The sequence below is a fragment of the Myotis yumanensis genome, unplaced genomic scaffold (assembly GCF_028538775.1).
Source record: "Myotis yumanensis isolate MYYU_CA2020_CCGP unplaced genomic scaffold, mMyoYum1.0.hap1 SCAF_2, whole genome shotgun sequence".
NCBI lineage: Eukaryota > Metazoa > Chordata > Mammalia > Chiroptera > Vespertilionidae > Myotis > Myotis yumanensis.
In genome coordinates this window covers 44,165,954-44,187,700 of record NW_027223753.1, presented here as the reverse complement: position 1 = coordinate 44,187,700, position 21,747 = coordinate 44,165,954, and the positions used below count along the sequence as shown (strand labels likewise).

Genomic DNA, 21,747 nt, shown 5'->3' with positions numbered 1-21,747 from the left:
TTCTTCCTCTCTCATCTATCTATCTCTATCTATCATCTATCTATCTATCTATCTATCTATCTATCTATCTATCTATCATTTATCTATCTACCTACCTATATACCTACCTCATGCATTCTACCTGCCTCTTTTCATGATCAGAATTGTCAAAACACTGGTCTGTCCCGTTTCAGACCTTTTGTTCAATTCTCAATTCACCATGCACTCTAATAAAACCGTGCTTACCAAAGACCATATGGCCACGCCCCATGAAAACATTTCCATTTTATCTACCTTGACCTCCCTGTAGCATGTGATGATTTTTTTGTTAAAATGCTCTTTCCTTTGATTTCTATGTCAACCTCTGGTTCATGAATTTCCTTCTATCTTTTGTTCATTCCACTTTCCTATTTTCTTCCTCCATCCATACCGTTAATATTGCTGCTTTGCAGGTCTCCAATTTTGACCTTATGCTCTTCTTATTACTTGAACTTCCCATGAAAGGCTACTCAAACCCAGGAGTTTCACCAGTGCTTGCCTGATCTTGTCCCCAATTATCCATGTCAGGACAGCCTCAACATTAATCCCAAGAATCATGGATCCAATTGACTCCACTTCACTTTGTTGTCCTATGAATACTTAAACCCTCAATATGTCTCAACCTGAACTCATTACTTTCCCTTCCAACCTATTCCCACTATCCATTCGGTTTTTCATTCCAGGAACATGAATCATCATCAACTAGTCCCTCTCACTTCCTACATGTTATCAGACACCAATTCCTATAGATTATCTAACTCTTAAATCCATTCTCTCATTTGTCCACATACTCCTTTGCTTGAGTTGTTAAAAATAAACTATTAACCTCCCATTTTCTAAGCAAATACTCGATGTGATCCATTTTGCATGCAACTACAAGAATACAGAATTGCATATAAGGCATAATTTTATGTATGTATATAATTAGACAATTAGTATATTGTCTAACATAGTGGATTTTATTCAAAGTATTTTTCTGTATTTTCCAAATGTGTCACCATAATTATATCTGTTTCATTTTTATAGATGAAAAAAGAACTATTTTATAATGTAAAAGAAAAGGAAATCATACTATGCATCAGTGGTGTATCTAGAAGACAACATTCCTGTGTGTGCTGAGGTCTTGGAAACAACTCGGGTCCTGGGGAGTTGGTATAAGGGCAGATCTTCTTGCTGCCTTCTTTGAGCCATAGCGGGCAGTTCAACAAGCAAGCCAGGACCTTGGACATCATTCGGAATCATCATGCCTATAGAGTAAACCAAAAAAATAGTGAACACAAAATGCTTTCATTCATCCTTCATTCATTCAACAAATTGTTAGGAGCATCTATCAAGGGCAAGTCCCTTCTAGGAAGAAAACTTATTTATATTAAAGTAAATAAGTAAAATATTTAATACGTCAGATGATGACAAGTACTATGGTGAAAAATAAAGCCAGAGCCCTGGTTGGTGTGGCTCAGTTGGATGGAGCATTATCACATACGCTGAAGGTTGGTGGGTTCAGTTCCTGGTCAGGGCTAATACCCAGGTTGCAGATTCAAATATGATGAACTGTACATCAAATGCCTCCCTTAAGCCTATACATTTATAGTATATTTTGGAGGAAATTAGAAATAATTTCTAAGAGATATAGTCTTTTAGATTTTCCTATAAGCATCACCTAAACTCTCCATTTCTTCATACTGAACGAATTTCCTAATAAACTCACTATGACTTCTGCTTTTCATCTTATCTAGAAACTTCAGAATCAGGATCTAATCGGTTGGTAATGCAACAGGGAATCTGACGAGGGGGTGAAAATAACTGTAACATTTAGGTGGCGTGAAAGGAGTCTCAGTTGCTTTCCCCTACCCCAAGCACCCTCTATCCCATCCACTAGGGCCCACATTTCTGCAAAGCAGTCATATCTGTATTCCCGGCTCACTCTTCCAGCTCTGCTTATGCCTGCCTCCTCTCCACTGAGGAGGGACCAGGGGTAGGATCAAGATTCTGAGAGGGGTGGCCTAAAACCAGAGTCTTAAGAGCAGAAAACCAGCTCTATTGGCAGAGCTATTTCCCATCCAGCTATGCTGGCAAAAGCAGCCTGTTAAATTATAGCACTGGGTTTTACAGGTTGGGGCAGTTTGTCTAAAACTTTGCATTACCTGCTCCACACGAAGACTGCCCATGCCCTTTGCCCGCCTCCCCCCCCCACCCCCCCATGGACCCTTTGTGGTGCGCAGGCACACATTTTCTTTTCTTTTTTTCAGGCACACATTTTCATCTCTCACAGTGCTTGACACAGTTTCACTTTACAAAGCTGTTCGCCAAGCACACACAGTACCCGGGAGCCCATAAAACAAATCCAGTCCTTTAGGGCCTGTGCAGTTGTTAGGTAATGGCCATAACAGGAGCACAAAGGTTAGAAAAACAGAGAACTTAAAAAATATATATATTCTGGGTAAATGGAAGTTAATGCTTACAGGAGAGGAATGGGAAACATTTTCAAAAGACTTATACTTAGTGGGGTACAAGAACAAAAAAATAGTCAACAAAATAAAGGCAATAAGAATCCAAGTAGAGAGGAGATTAGGTACTGTACAACTTAGCAACTGAACAAAGGGAAGGTTTATTCTGGTGTTAAATAACCACATCTAAGTGGCATGTCACGCTCTCATTTGACAAATATTTCTTGAGCACCTACTATGATAATGTAATCAGAGATAAGCCTTGCCCTTCAGAGCTTAGTCTACAGTACGAGACTGGCATGCAATTGAGTATGTATGCCTGACTCTTGGGCACAATGACGGAAATTCATCCAGGGTTCACTGGAGGCACACTTCAGTTAGGGGCAAAGATTGGGAAAAAGGACTACTTTCTCTCGGAAATCTTGTAACACTAAATGTGTTACTGATTTAAAATTTATCTTGTATGCTTTATGGCATTAATTATACTAGTTTGTAGGCTTAGTTTCATAGCCCATGAGGAGTATAGGGTCTTGGAGGATACAGAATTTTGGAGAAAGTATAGAGTCAAGATAGATTTTCCAAAACCAGTTTTTAAATTAATTGTTCTTAGATAAATCTAAAATTGTCTGTTACTTATAAAGTGGTCAGAGAGCTAGAGATTTGAAAGAGGCTTTAGAGAACACTTAGCCTAAACCCTTCATCTTACACTTGAAGAAATAAAGAGGCTTGGAGAAGCCTGAAGGCCTGCCTGGTGACTCAGCAGGTTAACTGCTAAGTCCTAAGGATCCTGGAACTGGAACAGTCTGCCATAGGCTGGGCAGGGCTCTCGAGAGAAAAATGAAATTGAGTAGAATTAACTCAATATGTATGCTGCTGAGATCTGTATTGACTCGGCATCAGTAATTTCTCAGCCCACCCATGATTACCTTTGATCCAAAGACTCATGCCTGCCACATGGAATTCTGGAGGCTCTCAAAAATTTTTCCTAAAAGCATGTGGTTATGAATGATTTTCTAGCGAATATAGGTCTAAGACAGCTTTACTCTGAAAGCTATAATCTCTGAAAAGAAATTATTTCCAGGGCCTTGCAAAGTATTACATTAAGGCAGTGTAGTAGGTCGAATTGTGGACCTCTTAAAAGGTATATCCATGCGACAGGACTTATGAATGTTACCTTACTTGGGGAAAGAAATCGTTTTTGCAGATATTAGTATCTTGAGATGAGACCATCCTGGATTACCACAGTGAGACCTAAATCCAGTGATAGATGTACTTATAAGAGACAAAAAGAAGAGAATACGCAGGCATGAAGAAAAGAAGGCCATGTGGAAACAGAGGCAGATAATGGAGTGATGCAACCACAAGCCAAAGAATACTGGAGCCACCAGTAGCTGGAAGAGGCAAAGAACAGGTTCTTCCCTAGCATCCTGAGAGGGAGCACAGCACCTTGATTTTGGACTTCTGGCCTCCAGAACACAGAGAGAATTCATTTCTATTGTTTTAAGCCACTAATTCTGTGACAATTCGTTACAATAGCCCTAGGAAACCCATACAGGCAGCAGAAGGCAGTGGAACTAACTTTGGAGTCACCTCGGGGGGACTGGGTCATCCCATGAAGAGAATATCTCTTTTCCCATAGTTTTCCCAACTCCACTGCCTCTTCTCACAATAACCCACCCCATTTTTCTTGTCTGTTCCTTTCAATCCTGATGTTATAAGGTATAAATAGGTCCAAAGCAGTGGCAATTTTGCCTCCCAAGGGACATCTGGCATGTCTAGAGACATTTTGATTTTGATCGTGACTGGGGTGGGAGTTCCGATGGCATCTAGGGTTAGAAGGCAGGGAAGCTGCTAAACATCCTGCAATGCACAGTTCAACCCTCCAACCAAAAATTATCTGAGCCACAATAGTATCAAGATTGTAATAAAGTATCAATGGTAATCACATGGATATGGTCTATTAATTCATTTATTTGTTAATTGGTGCTTTAAACCTTTTCCAAGTATTTAATAATTGGAGGACTATAGAAATGTGGTGGATTTTTATTAACACACACACACACAACAATATCCTTGTCTGGCTGGTGTGCTCAGTGGTTGAGTGTCAATCTATGAACCAGGATGTCACAATTTGATTCCCCATCAGGGCACATGCCCAGGTTGCGGGCTTGATCCCCAGTGTGGGGTGTACAGGGGGGAGCCAATCAATGATTCTCTCTCATCATTGATGTTTCTATTTCTCTCTCCCTCTCTGAAATCAATAAAAATATATTTAAACAAAAAAAAGTAGTATACTTAGAGAATTTTGGTAAAAAAATTTCCCATATTTTCCCCTAGTCATGATCAGTTACACATCATGCAAAACTGGATAGACTCATCTAATCTTAGATATTCAAAATTACCTCTGTTGACTCACAGGAATTGATAATTGTTATTATCTCACAAATGCCTTCAATCTTTGCCATGAAGTATTCCATTCTTTCTCTTTCTCTCAAAAAAAATTACACTTACATAAAACTGTTACATAATTTTCTGTAGTTCTTTCTCTCTCCTTATGACATATTACCATACACACAAGAATTTCCCATAGAAAAAGATTTTTCCTATAAGTAGTGTCATAACAGGTGAAGGACAGCATGAATCCTGAACAATGGCTCAGTGCTACGAAAGAATTTAACAGTTTCACCTAGGGATCCTAATGTTATAACATTTGATATTTCAGTGTTGGATGAAAAAAAATTATTTGTTAAAGTCAAGTTTTCAAAATTATATAAGAATCAATACTGGGGGGAAACAGAGAGAGGCACGATACTTTCAGGATTCTTTAATGGAAACTAAGTTATTAATGTACCAAAATTGACTGTAATATATGACTATAAAAATGTTTCATAAATGTTTAAAATATGCCTCTCTTTATTAATATTTAACAACCCCATTCAGTGAGCTAACAGTATCACTTAATAGCATCAAAGGTTTCAATATATATCAGTAGAGACTTATTTCAGATTCAGCCTTGGGTATTAGTTTTAGTTTTAATTCATCCTGATAATAAAAAGCAAAATGAGGCAGAGAAAATGCAGCCCTCTCAGAAAACAAAATCTGAAAACCCTAAGTTAAAATATGAACAACTGTTATTCTTCCAGATATTTGGAAGCAGGTTAATAAGCTGATTTAAATTTGAAACGCCATAATGAATGAAATGGAAACGTAAAATGGATCACATACAAAAATATAAAACGGAAAGATTGCAAAATAATGTAATTTCTGTTCAGGAGAAACAAAAACCACAAACCTAACTCCAGACTGCTTTGTGTTAACGAATTAAGATTTTCCAGATCATCGAATCTGCCTTGTTGACTGTTTCCTTCAGTTGAGGATATGGAGGGATGGGAAATGATGCCAAAATTTTCTTTCATCTCGAGAGGAAGGAAAACAGAAACGCATTAGTACTTTATGATAAAATGTGGAACACTATAATGTTGTTTAAACAGACAATAATGATAGTGGAAAACTGGCCCTGGAAACAGGCCTTCTCAAGTAACGGTTTATGCTGTAGCAAGCAGTAATGAACGCTGTAACCTAATAGTTGCAAGAGTGCAGGCTAGAAAAACCTGTGTTTTTTCCCTAAATACTGGATTTTTTTAAACAACAAATTTGTTTTTCTAAACATTAATAAGTGGACTTAAATAAACATTCACCAAGGTCGCGGAATAAAAGATCTAGCCAGTTAAGCAAGGTCAATGGTTGACACACTACCTCCGGATCCCACTGGACCACCACATAAATAGCTGATCCCCAAGTCCCCAGTGAATTTCCACAGCTCTAAGCCTTTGCTACACCCTCCCTAGCACTCTTATCTGCATGGGGAACACTCAGTGTCCCAAACCTAAAACCAAAGATAAGCACAGTCAAAAATTTATCACACTTTCCTCTTTGTCCAACTTTTACACAAATCTTTTATGGTTTCCCAAAGTTACAATCTTCCAGGACATACAATTTTTACTGAAGTATTTTATTATGATACTAGAGGCCTGATGCACGACATTCGTGCAAGGGGCTCGGCCCTCGCTTCGTCCGGAAGGTTGTCCGGACAGTCGTACTGCTGTTTGAACTAATTAGCATATTAGCTTTTTATTATATAGGTTTTAAAAAAAAAACACTTTTATGAGCATAAAATTAAATGACATCATGGCCACCACTGTCAATGGCAACACACCAGGTGATTCTGTGTGTCACCTATTCCCATATCAAGGTATTATTCACACAATCCTAAAACATCTGTTCTCTGGTAGACTGCCCAGAGTCCTCTATGATGAGGAATCCTCTTGGGTTCCAAAAATACGTCTAGTCCAGTGCCCTGCATGGCGGAAGGACCCTCAAGCATTGGCAGAAGGGAAAAGGGGAGGAGAGGTCTAAGGGAGGCAAAGGGGAAACCCAGTCCTAGCTGCCCTGTGAAAGAGCAGATGCAAACACACGTTGCACATCACTGCAGGAAAGCTGTTTACCTCGGTGGGGGGAGCGCCATACTGTACCTGAATGAATATACTGCTGCATATCCCTGTACAATAACTTCCTTTCCATTTGCCTAGAATTTAATTGGGGACAGGAAAAAAAAAAACAACACGAAAAAATATCCCTAATAAATGATCCCAATTGGTGACCAGCTAACTCTAATTTTATAAAAGATAAAGTTTATTGGTGATTTAATAGCAAGGGCAAATCTATTAAAATATAATGCTTTCCTGCCCTGTTGTAAATGGGCAGTATCACAAATGTAAAGGTGATTTCCTAGAGTTCAGTGACTCTCTATTTAGTATCATATATAATACAGAGAAAGTGTGGTTAAGTGAGTTATAAACAATCTTTAATAAATTTTCCTTGATTTGCCTGGACATATACACTATGTGAGAAACAAAACTGTATTCTCCTGAGGGAATTAAAAAAAAAAATCAAATGGCAAGAGACCTCTTCCTTGAAATGGGTAATTAGGAGAAAAACATCACTAAAAAGGCAAAGCAAAAGAAAAAAATATATTTAAAGCAAAGCAACAGGAGCTTATTGGCTGAAACTGAAAGTTGTGTGATGCAGAAAAGATGAGCTTTTACTTACAGCAACACACTGTATAGTAACATCTTGGAAAAATGATTAATTATGAAATGATTCATTAAATTTTTTTTTTTTTTAAGTTTCATGACTTAGTGACTGGGATAGGAAGGGGAGGAGACAGGGAAGGAGGGAAGATCTGTTCTAAAACACCCCTTACCATGTTTTCAGTGCTGTAGCCATACTGTTGTGTCTCCGGGGAATATACACTCATCATGGACCTTGCTTCTTGAGGCTCAGGTGGTTCATTGTCACAGAACCATTGTGTACCAAAGTGAAGTTCCTTCATGGACGGAACAGGAGCAGCCTCTTGAATGTGTGAGGAGGAATACAACTCCATGGACGGAAAGCAATCTTGATAGAGCTCATATTCTTCATCAACAAGCATTTCTCTTTCTTCACCCATTTCCTGCAATCCAGGAGTCAGAAATTCATGCATTTCCCAGGCCTCCTTGCTATTGTCTATCTCTTTTTGTTGGGACTGGAAAGATCTTCCCAAATTTGGAAGTGGCTCGTCCACAAGTTCTTCTTTAAAATAGGGTTCATCTCTAAATTCCTGTAAAAAAAAAAAGGTTGCAAAAAACGTTAAGCTACACCCTCTTAAAGCTGGAAGAGTAACCCCTGCTGTAGCTGCAGGGGCATTGTTACATGCCAACACATGGTTAACATGAACTGCTCTCCATTACACATGCGGAAAAATACAAGCTCACTACCACACAACCTTCCACCCAGGAAAGGGACAAACAATAAATCAGAGGCTAAAATCTGCCCTTGGCAAGGTGAATGGCTATTCTAAAAGGTTCATTATACATTAACCACCTGAAAACGCTCAGTCAGAAATAGCAATTTTGTTAAACTGCTACACTGAATATTTAACTCATGGATCTCATATAAAAAGTAGTATATAAATACAGAAACACTTCATATTAATACTTACAAAAGCAAAGACTTAAAAGATCAGGATTTTCAAGCTTATGTAACTCAAAAGACATCACAGCTATTTGGAAAAAAATAAACATTCCAGGTAAACTAAAGATAAGAGGAGTATGTCTCACTACTTTGAATATGACTCTTTGATAATATGCTATAAATAGAAATAGATTTTTTTATCTGCTTTGAAAATATATGACAAAAAGGAATAAATACAGTATGCTTTTAAATTAATTTATATTTCACTAGTTAGAAGAACAAGTACATACAACTGAAGCTAAATAGTCATAGACGTGCAGGAACATTGCTGAGTCTTGGTAATGCTATGGAGCTGTTGAGCCTTTGATCTAATTCTTAGCGACATCAAGGTGCTGATCACAATGATGCCCTTTTCCTTCTAAGGGATCAATGACAGGTCCTATTTTAAGTATTACTAAGTATAAATTCCTGGAAATGAATCTATTCTTTCCCATTACTTCCTCACTTGCAGCTAAATATCACTGTGGTGAAACTTGTATATTAATACAGTATACCATATACTACAACCTACTTAATTTATTTAAAAAAAGCTGTGTGTAGAAGGTATATTTGGACATGGCATGTGTTTATGAAATTTTAACCAAAAAAGTCTACACTAAGAAATATAATGGACTATCTGTCAGCTTGAGACACTGTCAACAAATTATGTAAAGAATATCAAAAGACAGCTGTTACCAAGTAAAGCAAAACCATACTCTAACTGCAAAGAGCAAAATAAGCACAGTTCATTTACAAAAAAAAAAAAAAAAAAAAAGGAAAAGCTCTAAAATAAACTTTCTAAAATTGAAGCAAAAATTAGGGTTGAACTAAACCTTTCCTTAGAAAGTACTTAAGAAGTTCTTTTGTATAGCTGTTTTCTACATCATTATAAATGCAGGTCTATTTTCAAAAATATGTTCTACCCTCAAAATTTTAAGAAATATTAGTATAGCCGAAACCGGTTTGGCTTAGTGGATAGAGCGTCGGCCTGCGGACTGAAAGGTCCCAGGTTTGATTCCGGTCAAGGGCATGTACGTGGGTTGTGGGCACATCCCCAGTGGGAGATGTGCAGGAGGCAGCTGATCGATGTTTCTCTCTCATCGATGTTTCTAACTCTCTATCTCTCTCCCTTCCTCTCTGTAAAAAATCAATAAAATATATTTTTAAAAAAAGAAATATTAGTATAAAAGAAAGTATGTTTGTTCTTTGAAAATGCCTTAACTGGCCTATGTCATTTATAGAGGCAATGTGATACAAGAGGGAAAAGATTTCAGTTTAAAAAATAATAATAAAGATAGAGAGGGGATTATTTGAACTCTATATATTTAGCTAAGGGAGTGGTAACAAGCATTGTCTTCTTTATAGCAACTTTAGCTCACAGCAAACCATTCAAACAGGAAATAAATGTACTAAATACCTTGGGTGCTTCAAGTATTAAAGATGAATTTATATCATGAATTGTTCCTGAAATTTCAGTCTTGTCTTCATTAGTGTTTGAATGTAAAAGATAATGACTTTCTTCTTCTTTATCATCTTCCTGAAAATAGAAGCATTTTTATTTTATTTTCTACTTTTCTGCATAACTGAAGAAATGTTTTTGTCAACCACGAAGCTATTTTTTTGTACTGAGATATAATGGACATATAACATTATATTAGTTTTAGTTGTATAAAAATGATTTAATATATGTATATATTGTGAAATGATTACCACAATAAACTTAGTTAACATCTGCAACTTTCAAATATACGGTGGAGTATTAAGTACAGTCACCATGCCTTACATTACATCCTTACAACTTATTTATCTTAAAACTGGAAGTTTGTACCTTTTGACCACCTTCACTCATTTCCCACCCTTGCCCCTCAGGCAACCACAGAAACACTTTTATAATCAAGAAATACCTTCATTTCAAACTCTCTTCAGATTAATTCTTATTTTTCCATTAAGTGCAAGTACATAATAAAACGTATGCACCTTGTTTGATTAGAACAAACTTTTCTTTAACAATTAAAAAGAAAGCCATGTTCAAGTCAAAGCTTTTCACACTTTTTATTTTTAAATATGACTTAAGGAAAAAAATCACTTTCCCAGGAATGGACCTTATTATCGAAAAATGTACAAGTGTGTACAGGGTGATTTTCAAAACATTTAACAAGGGCACAGTGTAGTCACCCTCCATCAGAAGAGACACAGCCATCCTGGGGCTTATCACCTCAATATCAGTGCCAGGTAGTAACAGCTACCCTTTATCAAGTCCTAGCTTCACATCACAAGCATGGCAAATACTTTTATATGCTTTACCTCAGCATAATCTTTTTTTTAAAAAAACATAATTTAGTTTTATCTCTAAAATTGTATTGAAATATAAAATTTTTTTTTACTATTCTGGTTAGAATTGAAATGCAGTAACTTATACATATTTTATTTTATTATTATTATTATTTTTTTTTATCTCAGCATAATCTTTACAACATCCTATATAAGGTCAGGATTTTATATTTGTCTAAAAGTAACAGCAAAACCACTGGTGCAGATCTAAGCACTTTAAATAACTCAATTCATTTAATGTAGTTGTTAATATGTATGTGCTCTTATTAACCCCATTTAAAAAATTTTTTTTTATTTCAGAGAGGAAGAGGAAGGGAGAGAGAGATAGAAACATCAATGATGAGAAAGAATCATTGATCGGTTGCCTTCTGCATGCCCCACATTGGGGATCGAGCCTGCAACCCAGGCATTTGCCTTTGACTGGAATCGAACCTGGGACCCTTCGGTCCACAGGCTGACACTCTATGAACTGAGCCAAACCAGCTAGGGCTATTAGCCCCATTTTACAGATGAGTAAAAGGGACACAGTAATTTGTCCTGTGTAACACAACTAGTCAGTTACACACCGAGAATTTGAACCCTGGCTGTGTGGCTCTAGAGCCTGTGATCTCAACTACCATGCCAGGCAATGCCCACCTTATAGATGAGGAAGCGGGGAGCTGGTGAGGTTAAATAAGTGACCCAAGGACACATGGCCTTGCAAATCACAGAACTAAGCAAAGACCATAGCTGTCTGGCTCAAGAACTCCACTGCCAGCGCTATTCTGTTAGTTCTGAAGATACAATGCAGTTTTAAAAATCAGTTCATTCATTTTTAGGATCTGGCTCATCTGAGGTGAGTTTGTAGAAAAGGGAAGTTAAATCACATTTATGGTTAACATAAAAAATTGTTTTATTGATTAATATGCATCTATATATGACTAAAATACAAGAGTCTATAGTATTTATAAATACATAGATAACAGATGTATATGATACAAAACTTTTAAAAAAAAATACTTTGTTCTTGCCCTGAACGGTTTGGCTCAGTGGATAGAGCATCAGCCTGTGGACTGAGGGGTCCCGGGTTCGATTCCGGTCAAGGGCATGTACCTTGGTTGCGGGCACATCCCCAGTGGGGAGTGTGAAGGTGGCAGCTGAATTGATGTTCCTCTCTCATCGATGTTTCTGACTATCCCTCTCCCTTCCTCTCTGTAAAAAATCAATAAAATATATTTTTAAAAAATACTTTGTTCTCCTGTTGTATATTCATAATCTTTCTGCCCCAACCTGACTTTGGGCCTTTTTATTCACACTCCATCCCCACTTCTGCTGAGGAATGAGCAAATGCTCAGTAAACATTAGGTGGTTTCGTAAGTGGCCACCAAATGAACCATGAGAGAAAGAGACAGACACCTCAGAAAAGACCCACGCATCACTATTTACAGCTCATAAACAGATAGTTTTGCTAAAAGAACCCAGATGTTAAAGTAGGAATCACTTAGTGGCAATTCCTCTAAGAATTGTTAGTCTTGAAAATGACCTTTCTCTCATTTCTTTATTGGCCTCCCACTCCCAAGTATCCTGACAGCCTTCTAGTCACCAAGGAAGCCTGGACAAAGGTGCATCGCACAATTATTTCATTCTGAAACCCGCTAAAGTGAGGCTCTGAGGTCCTGAGGTTTCTGTAGCTCGACCCCTGCCAGAAATAGCATAGGAATCCACACCCAGCTGGTATTAAGTTCCATTTTTTCTACTGCCGGAAACACTTCCTTAAGCTGCTTACAAGTCATGCTGTTTGAGTCTTAGAGGCCATAACTGGTTTGTGATTTCCTCTAGTAGGCCAAATAATCAGGCAAGTAAGCATCAGGGAAAATCTAGACAAAGTTCCTGCTACAATCCAAAATACCAAGAAAATGAGGTCCCCATAAAATATCAAGTTTACCCTTTCTTAATTTGTCCAAAAGTAAAACTGGGCATCTCATGTTATATGTTAGCTATGGCAACACCCACATATCAAATATGTAGTACGGAGTCAAGAACTTGACTAAGCTGTGTGCTATATCCCATTTTGAAATATTTAAAGTGTCTGATAGTAATATATCTACGTCTTCATATGTAATACATGAAGAATAGAAGGTCAAATAGATGGTCCCCAATGCAAAAATACTATATGTAATGCATGAATCTATCTATAGCTATATATACACACATATACATGTGTGTGTGTATATATATGTATATATGTGTGTATATATATATATAAACATATCTATCTATAGGAACACTTGTAGTATACTAATATACTTCATGAAATAAAAGGATTTTAGAGTTAAGAAAGATTTTAGGAGCTTTCTAATCTTATTCATTCAGTTTTTTCAGAAGTGAAAAAATAGGCTCAGAGAAGAAAAGCGGTGTACCTAATTATCAAATTATGAGGACAATGTTTTTCAAAGTGCAAAATCTGGCAATAGGATTACATGGGTGGCTCACTGAAGAGGCAGATTCTTGAGCGGATCAGAATTCTTAAGTCAAACCTCTGACAGTAAAGCCTAGGAAACTGTCACCTCCCAGGTGATTCTTAGGTATATCACATATTTTTGTGTTTGAAACCCTCTGGGCTAACTCATAGCAAAGTTAGAAACTGAGCCCAGATTTCTTGAAATCCAGTCCAACACTCTAACCATACTGTTTCAGGCATGTTGCGTGCAAACTACACTAGTGACAACAAATTAAAACAGGAATATAGAGCATAGTGGCTAAGAGCATAGGGTCTGAGGCCACTCTCCTGAGTTCATATTCCAATTCTGCCCCTTAACAGTTACATCACTTTGGATAAGTTACTCAACTCTCTGTGTCTTGATTGACTAATCTGAGTTAAGGGTAATAAGAGAACTACTTCTTAAAGTTCTGTGGGGATTAAATTAGTTAATAGATGCAAAGGACTTAAAACACTGACTGACATATAGTAAGCACTTAATAATACTTTAACGCTGCTTGAAAATTATCATCAATTTTTTTTTGCATTGAGGAACCTCAATAGCACCTGTAAAGAGGCCTTCAGTCATAAATAGTAACCTGACCCTGTACACGAGATTATGCAATAAGATGACTTTAAGATGGCTGGGCCATATAGGAGTTTGGACGGTAAGGTTACAAGGCACTTTGATGGTGAGAAAAGCATATTAAAACCTCATTGCTACTAGTATATATGATATGGTTAACTGGATCTCAACTTATCTTGCCATCTCAACATCATTCCAAAATGAAAGTGAAAATGCATAAGTAGACTTATTCTAATTTACATCATAAGGAATGTGACAAGACCCTAGAAGACTGTGCTAAAAGGATGAAGATAAAGATAGTAGTCAACCTGGTAGTAGTAGGACTAGTAATGTTTGCAGGTAGCATTTATGTAACAATGTGCTAAAACACTTACTGAATATCATCTTTAATTCCCAAAACCCTGTGAGATAGACAGTATTTCTTCTGATTCTGTCAGGCAAGGACGGTAAGAAACTTACACAAGGGTACACATATAGTAAGCAGTAGAACAGGGGCTTGAGGCCAGGTGCATTTGTCTCCACAATCCATGTTCTCAACTATGACACTACTGCCACCTCCTACATTAACCAAATTCAACAACTTACCCCCAAAGGCTTACAGATGCCAAGGCGGACAGTGCCTGGTGGCACAGCTTTCAACACTTCCACAGCATCAGCAAGTTTGGTGTTGTCCAAACAGTACTGATTGACCGACACCAGGCGGTCTCCAGGTAGTAGTTCTCCACTTCTTTCCGCAACACCATCGGCCACCAGGGAACGAATCACAATCACTGACCTTGTGGAATCTAAGGGGTCCTAATGATCACACAAAGAAGAAAGATGAGTCAGCTCCAAAAACAAATATTCAGCCTTCAGACAGTGTGTGTTTACTCATGACTCTCAGTTAACTGTTTACTTCCTGTGTCTGGCATCCTGGTGATGTTCTTCCAAAGAGGACACAATCTATTACACTATCACTCTAAACATCCACACAGATACCAGCTCGTATTGAGGTGAAGATAAAACCTTAACAATTTCAAAAATTGCATGTCTGAGTGCTCCGTACACATACATTTCTTTTTTCAACTTTGGGTGACATGTTTTGTTGAATAACCAGAGGTCTAGGGACAACGGGGCAAGATTCTCTGACATCCTCAAGCGCAGTCACACTATGGATCAAAGGTAAGCCCATCTGTTATTTCTCTTGGGCAATAAGTAAGCTTCAAGAGAAGTGCTCTATATGGTGCTCCATTCTTAGGAATTCCACCTACAAAATCCTCCTGCTAAGTCACTTATGTTAAAAAAAAAAAAAAGACATGGAAACCATGGCATATTTCACTGCATTTTAAGAGTATGTTTTAAAGTAACATAACCTAAAATTATTGACAGAGTATAGGTACCCCTAGGTGAGAATGATTCATATGTAGAAATACATAGAAAATGAGTATGAATTCATGAACAAAGCCAATGTGCAAATCTCTCTCATCCATATTTTTTTTCATTAAGCACTGAAGAGAACAGTGACACAAATACATTTGGTTAATAAAAATCAATTCATAACCCCACTATTATTTTTAATTTTATTCAACGAACACTGATATGTAGCACTTACTTTTGTCAGGCTCTGTTCTAAGTGCCTGACAATTATTAATTCAACTAATCCTTAAAACGAACTTTAGGACGTGGTAAGATGTGTTGTCAGGCACATGTATTTCACAAGGAAAATGAGAGTCAGAGAGTTAAGGAAACTTGCCAAGATCACCTCGCTGGCTCCTAAACCCTCACTCTGACCATCATGCTCTGCTACTTGGCCTGCACCATAATAACAGAAGGAATTGGAAATAAAGAATTGTGAATGCAAAGACATATTCACATGGAAATCTTCTGGTTGAGTAAAATCTCTTAATCTGTCCTAATGGTGGAGGTATATGGTACTATCACCAACCTCAGATTTAGTAACGAAGAGAACAAAGAATCGCAATAATAGGAGCCCTTGCTTTGGTTCGTCTATTCTGCTCCTGTTGTTTGATTATGCAGACTGTTCTATAAAGGCAAGATGTAGTAACAAGAGATTCCTACTACCATTTCTATTAAACCTTTCCCTAGCAAGTAGAGAGAAACTGCCACATTTTGTGTTTGAATGATAAGCCTCTGGAGCTGACAAAGTGAGAATCTGCCAAGTTCTAGGCCAGCGATGGCGAACCTTTTGAGCTCGGCATGTCAGCATTTTGAAAAACCCTAACTTAACTCTGGTGCCATGTCACATATAGAAAGTTTTTGATATTTGCAACCATAGTAAAACAAAGACTTGTATTTTTGATATTTATTTTATATATTTAAATGCCATTTAACAAAGAAAAATCAACCAAAAAAATGAGTTCGCGTGTCATAGGTTCGCCATCACTGTTCTAGGCTGTGTCTGTTTGAAGTGTTTGGTGCTTCCCTTGAACTTCCCAGTTTCCTATGCCTCTGTGTTTCAGACGCCAAGGTTCATTTTCAAGTACTGCAAGGAATTTTAAACAAATATGCCGTATATGAATCACCAAAGGCCACACAGCTAATTCCTTAAAAAATGCCTTCCAGCAACCGATCTTACTTTCCTTAACTAACCTTGCTTTTCCACTCCCAAGTCAAGAGAATCTTGGTAAATTTCTAACCTGACCTGATGTTTAACCCCACGTATTTATGAAGAGGATCAAAATTACAAACTGTCATGGGAACTCATTAACAAAGTACAGAGTGTTAAACTATAATTACACCAATATTTTCAAGTAGAGGGAGCTATTGCATAGGCAGAGAACAGAAAAGAACCAAAATAAAAAAAATAAAAAAGAAAGAAAGAAAAAATACAGTGGTGTATCAGCAGGCAATCAGCGCAGTAATATAAAAGAGCTGTCTATTTTGTCACTGGCAACCATGAATCACAACACACTTTTCATTTTGAAATATGAAACCATTACATTTTAAGTTTGACACGCTAATAAATAAGCTGTACAATTATGTCCTTCATTTAGGATGTCAGTTTTTGATGGAAAGCTTTTTTATTGGGGGGGAAGGGAAACTACATAATAGCTTATTCCCCTCGTGAAATGCACAAAAAGCAGCTAGCATTACTTCATATTAGTAATTACTCAACTTTCTTAGAGAAAACGGCAACAGTAAAATATACCAAAAGCAAATAAATGACTTCACCAGGTTGGTGTGAATGACCTCTGTAGTTTCATATAACACCAAATCAAATGGTAGTATTTTTAACCCAATAAATAGGTGAATTGGTTTTGAAACATTTCAAAGGACGAGCAGCCAGGACATAATGGAAAAGTCATGATGAGCATGTATTTACACAAAGTCCAGTCTTTTTTAGAGCTCAGGCTAGTGTCAGGGTGCTTGCTCACTAACATTTACTCAGGCTTAGCCCTTGAGTGATTCTAAGCACCAAATCTAATCTAGCACCACTTTTCCTGGAGGAGGGAACCCAAAGGCAGCTTCTTTGTCACTCAAAAGAAGATAAGCCACCTTTGAAGACGGCCCATAGTGTGTAATCCAGCCGTGGGCAAACTATGGCCCGAGGGCCGGATCCGGCCCGTTTGAAATGAATAAAACTAAAAAAAAAAAAAAAAAAAAGACCGTACCCTTTTATGTAATGATGTTTACTTTGAATTTATATTAGTTCACACAAACACTCCATCCATGCTTTTGTTCCGGCCCTCCGGTCCAGTTTAAGAACCCATTGTGGCCCTCGAGTCAAAAAGTTTGCCCACCCCTGGTATAATCACTGCTTCATTTTCTGGGATGACTTTCCGACTGTGTGATTTCCCACACAGCTGAAGGAAGTGGCTTTAATGAGTCACAGCCATTTCCTGTCATGGTCATCACATGTAGCAGTCACCCTATGGGAAAAGCGGCTGCCACTGCCTACTGGGGTAGCTACTGTTCCCGAGGCTTTGCTGCATTTAAAAAAAATGCTAAAAAGGCAAGAAAAAAACACACAGCCAGATTCAGGCTGCTTCTCACCAGAAAAGTCTATTTCCTGAAAATACAGTCCATAATATCATACCCATGTTATATCCAACAAAATGTTATAAGGATATTTCTCAAAACCTCTATCCAACTCTTTGACCCCAGGCAGGTTTTTAAGTCCCCATCAGTTTTTATCTCCTTTACACAATTTTAAAATCTCTTAAGTTTTCTCGTTTTGGTAAATAACACTGCAAGGAACACTGTATTCAAGAATCAAGATGTTTTAGACTAAGCAGCCAATAGAGGGCACTAAAGACCAATCACAAAACACAAGACACATCTTTTACTATGCAAGCCATGCTCTTCGGAAGGATATTTCCCCCTCTTCATTCAAAAGCCTTATGTCATTATACATATTCTAACGACAGCCCATTTGATTGCTTTAACTCAACCACTGATGAAGGTTGTTCCCTACAGCTCTTTAAAAAAAATATATTATCACATGCCTACAATCACTTTAGAGCAGCCAACTTTCATCAGAATACTATATAAGAAAGTAGATCTCACCCGAATTCTCCTCACTACTAGCTGTAAATTCCCAAGAGAACCCACCTAACTGCTGTCTCACAAGTGAATAACATCACCATACCTGTCTGAAGAACAATGGATATAAGGATCTTTGAGGTCTCTCAAAGTAATGCTAATGTTTGATATTTATTATAAACTAGAGGCCCAGTGCACGAAATTCGTGCACAGGTAGGGCCCCTAGCGGCTACCAGCTGCCGGCCGGGGTCTTCCTTCATTCCGTGCCACTGCATGGTGGTCAGTGCACATCATAGTGAGCGATCGAACTCCTGGTCAGTCAAACTCCTGAGGGGACACTTTGCATATTAGGCTTTTATATATATAGATACAGGATGTGTCAATGTTGGGGGAAGATCCAAGCTGACAAACTGATTCCTCTCCTCCCATCCTCCCTGAGTGGTATTACCATATATCCACGAGTTCACTTACTCTCCCTCACCCCTCCACTGAGTTGCTGACTAAGGCAAGTCACTTTGATCTCTCTCCTCCATTTGATTCTGTCTCTTCATTTCCACTGCCACTACCTTGATTCAGTTTCTCATTATTTCTAGCCTGTGCAACTGCTACAGCCTCCCAATAAGTCTACCTGTCTCCAATCTTGCCTCCATCAGCCTATTTTCTAGGGAGATAAAAGAATGACTTTAAAAATAAAAATGTGACCACAATTCCTCCTCTGCTTCAAACACTTCAGTGATACAGCCTTCAGGACAAGGTCCCAACTTTTTGGCAGAGAAATTACTTCAGATCTGGAGAGCAGTCTGGTCTCCTTTCGCTGTTCCCACATATATCACTGCCCACTCCCATTCGCCCCACACACTGTCTCTAAACCTAAGAAAGACCTACCAGGATAGCATTTGTCACCATACATGTTCCTTACTGTCCCTGATCCCCTGGAGTAAGTTAGGTCCTCCTGCTAGATGTATTCACAGCACCTTACATTTTCCGTATGATAAAATTTTTAACATTTTACTGAAATTATTTTAACCATCTTCCCTACTAAAAATAAGCTTCATGAGAGCAAGAATAGGTTTGCTTATTTGTTGTTTTATTTCCAGGGCCTACTACAGTGCCTGCCACATAGAAGGCACTGAATAGCAGTTGAAATATCAAATGACTGAATCTATTCGGTTTCTCCTCAGTGGATGATAAACACGCCAAAGGCATACCATCATATATGAATTACAATAATAACAGCAACATCAACTGGGTATACTTCCTCAGCTCTTGCCATGCCAGGCATGTTCTCAGTATCTTACTTATTTCAACCTATTTAATCCTCACACCCACCTGAGGTAGGTGCCCTTATTATCCCTACTTTCCAGATGAGAAAATTAAGGCAGAGGAAAATTAAATAACTCAACCAAAGCACACAGTTGATAAATGGCAGAACCAGAATGTAAACCACTCAGTGAAGTTCCAGAGTTTATGCTCCTAGCCACTAAGGGATGTGCTCCTCTATCTTAAGGTAAGAATTTGCTGAGTGAATGAATGTTGAAAGAAGGCAAATCGCCAGAAGATAAACTTATTCCGTTGCCCAAGCGTATAAAACCGAGCTCCTTGATGTGCAGCAAGCTGCACGGACAGGTAAACTTTGTTTCCCAGAGTTTTCATTTACGTTTACTTTCTCAAGAATCCATTCATTTGGTGAGCTAAGAACACCTTTACATGAACAGATACAAACATATGACACTCATTATGCTCAAATGGATGGGATTCAAAGTTTCTGAAGCATCTGTAAAATGTATTATATGAATATTTGTGGACATTCCCACAGATCAAAGAGACCAGAGTTCACATAAACTCAAGCAGAGTGCAGGGGCATCACCTGGGACAGGGAGGTGGTTCCGTTGAAATGTGAGCTCTGTGAGAGGCAGAGAGCTCTAGCTATAAAGCTGCTCCAATACGAAAACTGCAAATACAGACAAGCAAGCATGGCAAGCTCTGTGCAAGGAACGCAGCAGGGAATGTTACATAAAGACTCAGACGAAATGAACAGGAAGAAAAGCGGTCACATTTGATAAAGTGGCCAGTGCATTATAAGTAAGGCATTTTTGAAAACAAGAGGCACATGAGACAGGCACCACAGACTGCTCTGACATTCAACATCTATAGGCACTGGAGTACTACGCCAATGAAGAAAAACAAAAACCACAGTGTAACAATGACTTAACCATATGGATTCAAAATAAATAACAACTTTGTTTTTCTTCTTTTAAAATAGGAAGTTAAAGATCACAGCAGGAAGGTAAGGAGATAGGCCATTATTTATCTCAGACAGAAATTTGTATATAAATTACCTTACCTTTGATAACTTTGACACTCATTGTCAACTAAGTCTATACAAATATAAAATGGCCCATAGTACACTCATGAGAGGAAACAAGGTTAATTTATATGGTCTTAATGCTATGTGATTGAAGTTCTGTGCTGTTGTATATATAGCTCACCACAGCCAAAATACATGCTCTCCTGTACTACAGGAGTCCTTCACCAAAGTGAAATGACTCCAGGGAATGACTAGAACAGGGGTGGGCAACCCCTGGCACACGTGCCAAACATGGCACGCCAGTAACTTTTGCTGGCACGTGAAACCCTCTCTTATAATCTTCCATTTACAATTTTTTTCTTAATATCGACTTTTTTATTTTTCAGATAAATTCAGTGTAGGTGCAACTTAGATAAATAAATAATTTTACATAACAAGTTATCTTAAAGACCATAGACATGGATTGATGAGAGAGGGGAAGAGCAATTTCTATGCCTCTGCCTTAACTCTCCCTGCCTTCCTAGATCCGACCAGTGTTTTGGTTTCATCCATATACGCTTATGAATCTTTGTTCTCAGTGATGAATTTTGTTAAGTCTCATAAGAGGAGTAGCCTGACAGATGAAAGTAGTAGCTGGTGCATATCTCTGAAGGTCACAAAATATAAACCTGATGTAAAATCTCTGTCATCAGTGATGCAGCAGCAAAAGTCCCACTGATAATATCAAACGGAGTCATAAAGTTTTCTGTTGGACTATCAGTGTACATGTATACATTAAAAAATAAACGTATTTTTCATCATCATATACTGTGTTTTTGTCACTCGAATGAATTTTATTATTTCTTCAAGGTTCTTCACATCCGTACACCTTAAGAGATATCAAGTAGGCGTAACATGTTCTCAAAAAAGTAGGGTTGGCACGCAGAAGAATTTTGAGTCAGAGATTTTGCTGGTTTTGGCACGCACTCACAAAAAGGTTGCCCACCCCTGGACTAGAAAAACAACTTTGAACAATGATGATATACAAAGTGCTCTACAAATGAACAGATCTCCTAACCAATGAATT

General features: G+C 38.0%; 1 protein-coding gene across 3 annotated transcripts in view; it reads right to left on the bottom strand.

Moving 5' to 3' along the window:
• PATJ (PATJ crumbs cell polarity complex component) overlaps positions 1-21,747 on the bottom strand; it is a 308,551-nt gene that overhangs the window by 183,833 nt on the left and 102,971 nt on the right. For all 3 annotated transcript variants that reach the window (XM_070405247.1, XM_070405248.1, XM_070405249.1), the window contains exons 18-22: positions 14,477-14,686; positions 9,934-10,053; positions 7,729-8,124; positions 5,758-5,881; positions 1,091-1,265 (exon numbers count right to left, since the gene is read on the bottom strand). In XM_070405247.1, coding sequence (XP_070261348.1) covers positions 1,091-1,265; positions 5,758-5,881; positions 7,729-8,124; positions 9,934-10,053; positions 14,477-14,686 — 1,025 coding nt within the window. The remainder of the gene's footprint in view (positions 1-1,090; positions 1,266-5,757; positions 5,882-7,728; positions 8,125-9,933; positions 10,054-14,476; positions 14,687-21,747) is intronic.